Source organism: Lottia gigantea (assembly GCF_000327385.1).
Source record: "Lottia gigantea unplaced genomic scaffold LOTGIsca_43, whole genome shotgun sequence".
Lineage (NCBI taxonomy): Eukaryota > Metazoa > Mollusca > Gastropoda > Lottiidae > Lottia > Lottia gigantea.
The window spans coordinates 1,930,030-1,942,663 of record NW_008709504.1 but is presented as its reverse complement, the minus strand read 5'-3'; the positions used below and the strand labels follow the sequence as shown (position 1 = coordinate 1,942,663).

Below are 12,634 nucleotides of genomic sequence, written 5' to 3'. Positions count from 1 at the left end.
ATATAGAAATACCACTGTTAAAATAGTACTCAATACATCAATTGTAGAGCGACATAGAAATACCACTGTTAAAATAGTGCTCAATACATCAATTGTAGAGCGATATAGAAATACCACTGTTAAAATAGTGCTCAATACATCAATTGTAGAGTCATATAGAAATACCACTGTTAAAATAGTGCTCAATACATCAATTGTAGAGCGATATAGAAATACCACTGTTAAAATAGTACTCAATACATCAATTGTAGAGTGATATAGAAATACCACTGTTAAAATAGTACTCAATACATCAATTGTAGAGCGATATAGAAATACCACTGTTAAAATAGTGCTCAATACATCAATTGTAGAGCGATATAGAAATACCACTGTTAAAATAGTACTCAATACATCAATTGTAGAGAGATATAGAAATACCACTGTTAAAATAGTGCTCAATACATCAATTGTAGAGCGATATAGAAATATTAATAACAATATTAGAACCTGAAACATGTTGTTAGTCTTTATATACAGATAATGAAATAACAATACCTCTCTAATAAAACAATACAACTAGGTAACAACTCTTCACAATGGGCACCAAATTTAGCTAGAGCACTCACAGCAGCTGCAATATAAAGATTGTTGTAAATCATTAAATGACTGGGTGGAAGATTATTGGGTTAGTTTCAAAATGCATTTTGTTTTTTCTCTCATTCCCTTGGTTGCAATCAATTATCTGCTGAGATAGGGTCACTTGTATATTATGATTTCCAATCTGATATAAGTGGTTCTTACAATTCCAGAAAAATTGACTAAACAATGAACATTCAAGTTAATCAGCACTATTTCTACATTTAGGTCCAAATCAGATTTGTTTTTTGTTTTTTTTAATTACAGGAACCACATATATGGCAGGAAATCAAATGATACAAATAAAAACAAGTAAATATTATTTCTAGAAGAAACGCATAAAACAGGGTTTAGTTTTTCTGACTCTAGTCCAGCTGACAACTGTCAAAATATCTGTCAAAATACATACAGATGACAATATTAGAGAGAAATATAAACAAACCTGCTCTGACTGCAGCATTCTCTAATATAACTCTGTTATAGATAAACCTGATATATTTAGAGGGAGAAGGTGTTCTGGGTCCCTCTCTACCCAACAAATGTAAGATTCTAGTGGCTAATACAGTGTGTTCACAATCTTCTATAAATTCACACAAATGGGCCAAACCTGAAATTAAAATAACATTAAATGAAGCTGGTTTCTTACAGAAAAGAAGTTAGGAAAAGATCTTACTTTTGTTTTCACTCTGTTTTCACTTCAAAATCAAAATGTTGCAAGTTAAGGAAATTATAAGGCATGAATAGGCGTAAAATGTGTCTGGTTTTACTATCTTTAGAAGTTCCAAATTCTAGCACATGGTGTCAAGACAAATTTGAGACCAAAATATTCATCTGTCTACAGTTGTGACCTAGAATATTAGTACTTGATGAAATTCATTATTTTAAAACTAGCATAATCTATTAAATGTATACTACCTCTTAAGAGGACCAAAAAATTGAAATTTTTAAACTTGGTCTTTATTCATCAGTGGACCTACCTAGTGTAAAACTATACAACAGAATACCTCTATAATCCAATAAATCCTAAACTAAGTGATAATTATTAAACTAAGTAATTATTTATTAAACTAAGTAATTATTGATTAAACTAAGTAATTATTTATCAAACTAAGTAAGAATTTATTTAACTCAGTAATTTTGGATGTATGGCCTTATATAGAGATTCTATTCTTTAGTCATGGCACTTGGGAAGTCTAACTGATGAATATATACTATTGTTGACCAAGTTTGTGACTTCAAATTTTATGTCCATTCTAAGAGGAAGTGTTCCTTTAATATAATCCACAGGATAAAGAAGAAATTCTTACCAGCTTCTTTTGCCTCAGGATTTTCTTCTATAACAGTAATAATACAATCTACTATAGCTCTCTTATAGTCAAATCCTCCCTATTAAAACAAATACAATATTTTCTTTTTAATCTTTTCATTTACTTTTAACTGGCACTACAAAGTCAAATTCTTAGTGCAACAATTTTTTTTCAGTGCATTGTGACCATAAAATTTCTCAAACTTTCTACCCACTTCCCAACATTTATAACATACAGAGAGACTGGTAAAAAATATGTCCCTATGCATGACAAATTGATAGAAAAAGGTAAACATCAAAAAGGTTACATACCTCATCTCTTAACATTGAAGCCAAGAATGTCATCAGTACATTATGTTTCCTTGGAAACTTGGAACACAATGATCTGAAATTAAAGTTAAAGTACATGAGTTATAGAGTTCATATTTTTTTGAATTGAAGAAACTGATAATAATAATTCACAATATTTACATATATTCAACTTCAGGTGTTCCATTTAGGGGGTTTGATTTGAATTTCGACAGTGAGCTGTGAACACTATTACTGATTGGCTTAGCTAAAAAAAAAATCCCGTTTCAGAGACTAAAGCATGATTGGTCAAAAATATGGTGCAACTGTCCCTTTAGGTAGTCTGGGCTATCAAGACTAAAGTCCAAATTATATTTGAATTTTCCTGATAAAATTACATTTTTTCTTGATTTATGAGGGAATGATGTGGCCTATAATCAGTTAATATGAGCTGAGTTGACAATTTTAACAACAAAAACAAATTCCATACCTGATTGCTTGTACTACAACAATTTTGAATTCATCTGAAATCTCTGACATGAAAGTTGAGATCTGTTTCATCAGTCTATCTACACTAGATTCATTACCAGTCTTTAACAATGTAGTAATAGCTAGTGTAGCAATACTACGATTGACGTCTGTTATCAAATTCTCAAGGTCAAGGTTACAAGCTGTCACTGCTGCTGGATGTTTCATAGCAACCTAAAATCAGATTAATTTCAGTCTTTATCAAACAGGTAGGAACCAAATTGTCTTTTTAACTTTTGCAAAATCCTCACTAAAGGTAATCCTAATTGAAAAAGGAATAATCAGAAATTTTAGTTAGTATAATGAAAAATCAACAACAAATTTAAGTCACTTGAATGCAGAATTCAGAAATAATAGGGTTGCACTCCATTGGTGAGTTCTGAACAGGTTCCGTCCGTTCCAATTCTGCCATCAATCACTATGAAGGTGGAATATGTCACATTCAAAATTTTCCATTTATTTCCTTCTCTGCCATTTTCAATTCTGTCAGCACTCACTATTTTTGTAGGAAAAGTGTTAACTATGTTGCAATTGTTTTATTGAATGTCCGGTTGATTCAGTGAATCCCTATTGTTCAAAACTCACCAATCGAGCAACCTCTGAATGATCAGAATGACATCTAGGGTTTCAAGCAGACTGGATTTGTTCATACACTTAAATCCACAGACATGGTTACTGTTTTTATCGAATAAATTAATTCTTTTTGTTTATAGATTGTATTGCCACATTTTAGTTTTACTGGCATCAAACTGTAAACTCTGTAATGTCCTCAATAAACCAGGTAACAAAAACCCTGCAACAGAAACAAAATTAAACCTACCTTATTCAAAGTTCTAACAGCAGCAAACCTAAGAGTAGGTTTAGGAGAACCACAGAATAATTGTAGTACAGAAACAGCTGGTGTTAGATCTTTAGCTGTTGTATTCTTCATATTAACTATAGCATGAGCTGCTTCATAGATTACCATTTCATTTTTATGACGTAAACAATTCTCAATAAAATCAAACATTGGACTTTCAGATCTAGATAAAACATAAATACAAATATTCAGATAAAAAAAAAAAAAAAACATTGAACTTTCAGATCTAGATAAGACATAAATACAAATATTCAGATCTAGAAAAAATACAAACATTGGACTTTCAGATCTAGATAAAACATAAATACAAATATTCAGATAAAAAAAAAATACAAACATTGGACTTTCAGATCTAGATAAAACATAAATACAAATATTCAGATCTAGAAAAAATACAAACATTGGACTTTCAGATCTAGATAAAACATAAATACAAATATTCAGATCTAGAAAAAATACAAACATTGGACTTTCAAATTCAGATCTAGAAAAAATACAAACATTGGACTTTCAGATCTAGATAAAATATAAATACAAACATTCACACCTAAATAAAACATAAATACAAACACTCAGACATAGATAAAATACAAACATTGGACTTTCAGATCTAGATAAAACATAAATACAAACATTCAGACATAGATAAAATACAAACATTGGACTTTCAGATCTAGATAAAACATAAATACAAACATTCACATCAAGATGTAATACAAATATTCAGATAAAACATAAATACAAACATTCAGAGTTAGATAAAACATAAATACAAACATTCAGATCTAGATGTGATACAAATACAAATATTCAGATCTAGATAAAACATAAATACAAAATATTCAGATAAAGATGTAATACGAATACAAATATTCAGATAAAACACAAATACAAACATTCAGACATAGATAAAACATAAAAACAAACATTCAGACCTAGATGTACTACAAATACAAATATTGAAATCTATATCTAAATGACATATCAGACTTTCAAGTTATGATCAAATAAATCAAACATTCAACTTTCGGATCTAGATGAAATACAGACATTGGACTTTCAGATCATGATCACTACAATAAAACATTGGACTTTCATCTAAAAACATATTTTACAAGGATAATTTCCACCATTCATGGATTCCGTGGTCTCATGAAAACCTCTTGGGAGTCTTGGCAATCGATTTGATTTATTTGCTTGAAATAAGAATAAAGGAAACTTACCCTGCATCTTCTTCTTCTATCAATTTACTAGCAATTCTTATCTACAACAAAATAATAAACTGATATGATGGGGAGGGGCATATTTATCTAAATATTTGTTTTACCAGAGATATCACTCAATTCCATCATCTGTATCAGAATGTAATGTATCATCTGAGTCTAGTGACATAATATCAGTGATAACTTATGGTTAGAATATTAAAAGTGATAAATATCTAGAATGAAAAATCTCCTAAATTTGGAATTCCACAAAGTAGTAGTGCTTAATATCTGAAATAATCAAAATTTATCGCGGCATTTTGTTGATCAAATCATGCATAATTTTCGTGAGACTTTTCTGAAATTTTATAAATTTACGGCAACTCTCTTCACAGCCTCTATAACCTTAAGAAACTGATGTCATTTGAACTCTACAACTGAAACATTTTGAATTGTTACCCAAAATTTATAAAATGCTAATCAATATTTAACTCTGACACAGAAATGAAACAAAATCATTTCTTGTATTATGAACCTTCCATTTTACAACATTCACAAGAGGACACAGGTTAAAAATACTCTTTACTACATAATATACTCCTTAAATAATGAGTAAAGCTTACCAGTAAACAATAAGCATAAGGTGAACGTAGGGAATGCTTACTAAACTTGGTCACCATACGACTCACAGCTAACTTGTCCTTCTTACGAATATGATACAATAGACCAAGAGCATGGTACTGAAAATAAATAGCAGTAGTTCACAAAATAGATAAATGCATTTTGTAAAATTTGGAACATTTCAAACTTACTAGTTAGAATGTAACAGAAATACCAAAAAGTCTAATACAATAAGTTTGTATAAACTATTAAAGGGATTGTAAAGAGATTTTCTAAATTTTGTATGTGTATATATCAGGGACACTGATAGTATCAATTTGGACAATCAGATGCCTGATTGGAATTGTAATTGTTTTTGATGCTATCAGTATCCATGATACACACAAGAAAACTTCTTTACAATCTCTTTAACCTTGGATTAAGTGTATACAAATTATATCAGAGGTAAAAATATGTTTATGTTAGGTTATAAAGTGACCATATTTTAGCTGACTGGATTATCATGTCAAAGCCCAGTTTGGGCTATGAAGATGGACATTGCCATGCAGTATGCCCTCTATTTTCAATGAACAACTATCCTGGGATCTTTGACATGCACAGCCTGTAGTACACAGGTTTCTGCTTTGCTGTCCCATATGATCAACAGCATGATGTTATTATTAGATATAATTTTGACATATTCCAAGAGTGAACCCTGCGAGCAAGAGCCATCTCTCCCAGGTTTGATTCAAAAATATTAAATAACATACCTGTACCATCATATTGTCACTATTAACAGCTTCTTGAGCTTCATTTACCCATCGTTTAGTAACATCTTGACTTCCACGACCTAGATGCTAGAATTTTACAAAAACAACAGTTATTAACTTTTAAATATTCAAAATGAAATGCATTAGGCCATATAGTCTAAAATTCAAATTAAAAGTGCTATTTGTAAGAGTTATCATGATCAAAATAAACAGAATTTTATATGAATTTTTCAGATTTTAGAGAATGGTTTGGGAAAAGTCAATGTAACATCAAAAATAACTAAATTAAATGGAAGTAACCTGTTGCATTTAATTGAAAAACCTGAAAACCAAATCTGCAACACATTCAGCAATAGAACTTAGATATTATCTATGATGTAGATTCAGTGCAGCAATAATAATAATAATCAAAATACACTAAACTTTCTTTTGTTGTCAGTGGAGGCAGCCATATTGCTTAATCACCGATATCAAATTTCGCATTAATAGACCACTGCTAATCTTATTGAAATCATACTAGCAAATCAAAATCAAATCAAACAGGACAACAAAGATAGTGGACTACAGCCATATACGCTTCGCAACTTGATCTTCGTTTTATGAATATGTATACACATACTGAATTTCATTTGATTCCATCAAAAAATCTAGTTTTAAGTGCGTTTACAAGCAAATGTTGACAGACGGACCAACGCCTTAAGTTGCTGATTTTGTCAATGACTCACAGAACACCATGTCATGTGCTATGAAGTAAACTTAACTAGGTAATTATGATATTTGTTTTTGAAGATTTGTTGAATGTGTGTCAAATTTTGAATTTCCAAAACTATTTCATGATCATTCTTACCATGGAAGAAACAAGTGCAGCACTTGAGACAGCAGAAACTTTATCAACTATAGCCTGTTTCATATAACGTTCAATACTCTGTAACATCATTTGCTGAAACAGAATATAAGGTAAAATTTCAATAATGAGTTAGATATGTAAAATTCACATGCACCAATGTCTAGCACAAAAAATAAAGTATTGTATAATGAAGTTGATCTATATATACATGAGCTTCATTTCGAAGGTTTCTGTATCTTTAAAAACTTTAAAACACGGGCAACATCTGTCACCAGGAAGGAATTGGTGCCAGGGCTCAGATTTTGTACTCATTTTGTCATTTCTGACAATTTTGAGGTGCCAAACGTATCAGAATCTATATCTATTTGATTTTTTTTATAAAGACACAGTAAATGAATTAATCTCAGTTGAAGGTTTTGCTGGGGATTAATTATCCCGGATCTCACCCTAACGACGGGGCTGTGTGCAATGTAGGTATTTTCATTTGGGAAGAGGAAATAAATTACAATTAATGTGCACTGATTGTACCACACAGAACATTACTTATCCTGAATCCCTAAGGAAATTACGTTGAAAAACTGTGGTTTTGAACTTTGACCTCAAGGTTACTGATCAAACAAAGTTGTTATAGTCACTAATAAATATTTTAACTAAAATATCTTACATCAGTAATTGAACATAAAGCTCTAATTGATGGTCCTCTAAACTGATCTTCTTTACCAGTCATATCTTTCATTAAACTGTCAAAAAAATATCAAAATTTCAAACTTCATTTTTTATTTTCATTCTCAAGATGAAATGATCAATGTCTCAATAAAGAATTTGTGCAATCTTTAGTCCCAATCTATACATTTTCAGATCATTTAAAAAATACCAAACTATCGCCATATCACGATATATAGATCAGGTGGTCCAGAAAAAACGATAAGACTTTTCATTCCAGGATTACTCATAAAGTATCAGATCATTATATTTTGACCTCTTAATAAGAGACATAAGACATATTTTCACTAACAATTAGTTCCATAGTTTAAGACAATTTGAAACGGCAATATTTTTAAAATTCCTTATCAAAAATTTGAATGTCTAAAGTATTTTTGTAATTTCATTTCATTTTTTAATTGATGCTCATTGATGCTTCACTCCATGTCAGAATTATCTTCAGTATTTCGTCAAGATGTATTTCATTTCATTAGTCTCTGATTCTGTCCTTCAGTTCCTGTTTCTAGATGAAATTTGACTATTCAATGTGAACTTTCTCAACTTAGGCACACTGTAATATATTGGATAGCAAGATGGATGAGAGTTGGTCATTTATCATTTTATATTTGATGCCCCAAATTTTTAAATCTGCAGGCAATTTTGTCTTGGAAAGAGTTTATGGGCAGTTTGTGCTGAAAATAGTGCTCACTATTAACTATTTTCCATTTATAGCTAGTAGATTAACAATGCTAAATTTTGGCATTGAACATTTTGACAAGGAATTTTTTAAATGTTGTTATTTCAAAGTGTTTTAACCTATGAAACTAATTTTTTCTAAAAACATGTATTATTAAGAGGTCAAAATATAATGATCTTAGCTTTGATGAATCCTGAAATGAAAAGTGTTATTGTTTTTTCTGTGCCACCCGAAATATCATGATATATGTATAATCACTATATATCAATTACTATATATTTACTATATGACAATTACTATTTATCAATTACTATATATATCAATTACTATATATCAATTCAATATATATATGGTAATTATCAATGAGTTTCTGTCAAATTTTTGTCTGATAAAATCATTTATACAATATTTACAATAACTTAATATTTCATAGAGATAATTATTTCAGGCTATTGAAGTTGTTTTTGAAAGACATTGATGGTTATTCTTACATTTAATTTCATTTTTTTGTGTGTGTGTGAATAGAACAAACATTTTCTTTCAAAAACTGGTCAAACCATGCTTAAATTTCACACAATAAAAATAAGTAATGATATATTAATGATGAATATTTAGTTATTCACTTGAATCAATACTACCAATTACTTGTACTAAAAGAATTGTTCCATTATTATAAGAGCACAGTTTACCTGCTGGTGACAATAATAACATCATTAGCTATTTTAGACATCTCCTTTATACCTAGATATACCAGTCTTCTTAAAGTTGTCTGAAATAGATACATATATAAATAATTATAACATTGATACAACCACCGGTACTATGAAATAAAGGGTGCTATGGTACTAGCTGATTAGTACCTTGTTTGATCATCATGATAATACCATATATAATACCACTAATCATTAACTGATAGTAACCATTCAATAAGGCACTAGCACAGGGTTAATTACTGCCTTCTCCTGAAGGCTTCATAAGAAACACCGTAGAACTCATCTGATATACATAGGCTTGCGGCGAGTCTCGCAAGCGAATACGCCCAACAGCAGCTTGATAAAGAGCTAAATGTGAACTGTAAAACAAACTCTATATTGTAGCCTTAGGGTGAGCACGAAAAAGTAAATAAACACGAAATCAGAGTTTTATGCAATAACTCTAAAGAAAATCATCGGATCATCACCAAATTCAATAGTGTACATCTTCATAATGATATTGACACACATACAAAAGATTAAAAGAATCAATAGAGAATTGTAGTCTGTAGAGTGAGCACTAGCCAAAAAAGTGAAAAAAAAAAAAAAAAAAAATGAAAGCGATATCAGAGTTTTATTCGATATCTCTAAAGAAAATCATCGGATCATCACCAAATTCAATAGTGTACATCTTCATAATGATATTGACACACATACAAAAGATTAAAAGAATCAATAGAGAATTGTAGTCTGTAGAGTGAGCACTAGCCAAAAAAGTGAAAAAAAAAAAAAAAAAAAATGAAAGCGATATCAGAGTTTTATTCGATATCTCTAAAGAAAATCATCGGATCATCACCAAATTGAATAGTGGACATCTTCATAATGATATTGACACACATACAAAAAATCAAAAGAATCTATAGAGAATTGTAGCCTGTAGAGTGAGCACGAGGTAAATGTGAACGGACGGACGGACGGATGGACCGACAGGGGCAACCACAATATACGCCCAAACTTACGTCCTCTATGAATTAACAAAGATATGTAAAGATAGCATACTTACATCTTTTGATTGAAAAAGTTTGGTCATGGCAAAGAATGCCTCTGTTGCTTCTGTAGCACCAATTGTCTCTCCCTAGAAAATATATCAAAATACTCCATCTAGTGCTAGGTATTGCCAATCATGCCACGAAACAATAAGTATCGTGATACCAGGGTCACAATACAATACTTATAGCAATATGGGATAAAAATTTAACACCAACATTTTCAAAGTTTCAATAATGATTAATTTATAACTGTGATATTTGGTGATGTAGTGGATAAAAGTTGTCAATGTCCACCAATACTCAATCAGTGAGAAACAATTTGTGATTCCATTCATATTCACAAAATAAAGTGAAATCCAATAGTTTTTTAGTTGAAATAAACTATAGAGTTGAACAAAATGTATAAACATCTTTAAAGATGGGTTTCCTCATTTTTAGTGACAAATTAAGCAAACTATTTGATTAATTGATATCATTATGTTCTTATTGCATATAATTAAGAGTTTTTACCAATTATAAATGCCCATGCATCACTCATTGTAATTTTCCTGGTAATTCTCTTCTAATTTAGCTAATTATGAATTAATTATGGACATGTGAGACAAACTGGTATTTTTCCAAGTCATTAGACCACCTCTACTTTCTATTTACATAAGTATTACCATTTTCATAAATGAAAATAAGGGAACCCATTCAATTATCCACAATTCACTATTTGAAGGTTGTATAAAAACATATTAAAAAGTGACAGAGATTGTTTCAATAGTGCCTCAATATCATTGTCAAACTAAAAGCGTTATTAAACTAGCTCTTCTATGAACAATCAATTTGTACGGTACATAAAAAAAAATATACCTGGTTGATTAGGTAGAGAATTTTGGTAAGAATGTGACCACATTTTCTAGGGTTAATTGGTGTTTCATTAAATGTACGAGCCTAAAAAACAAACATGATACATTGTGAGTTATCAGTAATAACATGATATGAAATACAATACAGTTTTCAACGAACATGCTTAAATTAAGGTGACCAATCATTAAGATATTGAAAGCTTGCTATACTTTGCCATTTTGAGCCACCACTCATTTTTATCTAGCAACAATATTAGCAGTCAAACGATCCTATTAACTATTCCAGCTCACCTCTTGTAGTACACTGCTCTTTTCTAAATTACTGAAGGGATTTCCTCCTAAAATAGATTATAATTCACTCATAAATTATAAACCTGCAAATCAAAAATACTTACAATCTTAAAACCTTCAAAGATGGGTTTTCACATTCACTCAAATCAAGCAAACAATATCTATTTGATTTAATTGGCTGAGATTCAAAATTGATTAGATGCATGTGCATCAAACCAAAGCCAATCAACAGGCCATTGACACTATTTTCTCCACATTATTGCCCATATTTTATTGATATTGACAGTACTCCAAGACTATCAGTACAATTTAGAAGTTGATATTTAAAATACAGATATAATTTCGGAAATTGGATTCTGTTATTATTGACATTGTAGTCTGCCCTACAGTACACAGAGTAGGGTGCCCAAAGTAGGCCTAGTGACTGTTGGCTAGCCTAGTAAAACAGAAAATAAATCAGAATCGTTGCTTAGATCTGAGGGAAGGTCTTATGAAAGAATTGACATACCATCCTCTTCCTCCTTTTTATCTCTTTTTAGCATCATAAATGGATAACTTTCTACAAATGTGAAATAATGAGTGATAAGACTGCTTTCTCTGCTTCTTAGTTCTTCTTTTTAATTTTTTTTAATGACACTCCATTTACCACGTCAACTTCATTACAGTGCGCATGTCCAGTACTAGATATACTTCCGGTTAATCTGGGTTATCTTTTCATAAAGACTACAGACAACAAATAAAAAAAATTATCTCCCTTTGACCGTTAATTATTAGATTCATTTTGTAATTTTTTAACTCTTTGGCAGAGCGGATTTATGTAGGCTACGTCGACGCTTACCAACAGAGATAATAAAGCCTGTAATCTACATTAGTTTTTGATTCTCAATTTACAAACATCTCTTCAACTTAAAAGGGATAGAGGCGTAACTTTTTTTTATCAATCATACTTTAGTCTGAGCAGAAATGGGCATATTTTAGCTAAGCCAATCAGTATAGTGTTTACAGCTCACCATCGAAATTTGAGCCTTCAAATCCAGGTCTGTCCAGAATTATTATTTTTAAAGGGATCATGCAATTTTCTCAAATTTCTAGTAGCCTACTTCTGAAGACTATTTTTACATTAAATTAAAACTCAAAATTGGCAAGTAGGATTTAAACAGGCTTATATTGTGTTATAAGCTTGAAGCTTAGCCTACACCAGCCCCTTAACCCATAGGCCAGCATTACAAGTGTAGGAAAGTTTCAGACGTCAGACACCACTCACTTTTATTAGAGCCTATATTGTATAGAATGTTTATGTAGGCCTTTAAAGGAATAACATGCACATTTTTATT

The 12,634-nt window shown here is 30.6% G+C and overlaps 1 protein-coding gene across 1 annotated transcript in view; it reads right to left on the bottom strand.

Moving 5' to 3' along the window:
* LOTGIDRAFT_191967 (hypothetical protein) overlaps positions 1-11,959 on the bottom strand; it is a 20,244-nt gene extending 8,285 nt beyond the window's left edge. The window contains exons 1-16 of the mRNA XM_009060630.1: positions 11,809-11,959; positions 11,301-11,347; positions 11,014-11,094; positions 10,173-10,244; positions 9,107-9,186; positions 7,683-7,758; positions 7,019-7,111; positions 6,172-6,258; positions 5,425-5,541; positions 4,823-4,863; positions 3,561-3,762; positions 2,703-2,914; positions 2,237-2,309; positions 1,926-2,004; positions 1,061-1,225; positions 538-613 (exon numbers count right to left, since the gene is read on the bottom strand). Coding sequence (XP_009058878.1) covers positions 538-613; positions 1,061-1,225; positions 1,926-2,004; positions 2,237-2,309; positions 2,703-2,914; positions 3,561-3,762; positions 4,823-4,863; positions 5,425-5,541; positions 6,172-6,258; positions 7,019-7,111; positions 7,683-7,758; positions 9,107-9,186; positions 10,173-10,244; positions 11,014-11,094; positions 11,301-11,347; positions 11,809-11,845 — 1,538 coding nt within the window. The 5' untranslated portion in view covers positions 11,846-11,959. The remainder of the gene's footprint in view (positions 1-537; positions 614-1,060; positions 1,226-1,925; positions 2,005-2,236; positions 2,310-2,702; positions 2,915-3,560; positions 3,763-4,822; positions 4,864-5,424; positions 5,542-6,171; positions 6,259-7,018; positions 7,112-7,682; positions 7,759-9,106; positions 9,187-10,172; positions 10,245-11,013; positions 11,095-11,300; positions 11,348-11,808) is intronic.
* Between the last annotated feature and the right edge of the window lie 675 nt (positions 11,960-12,634).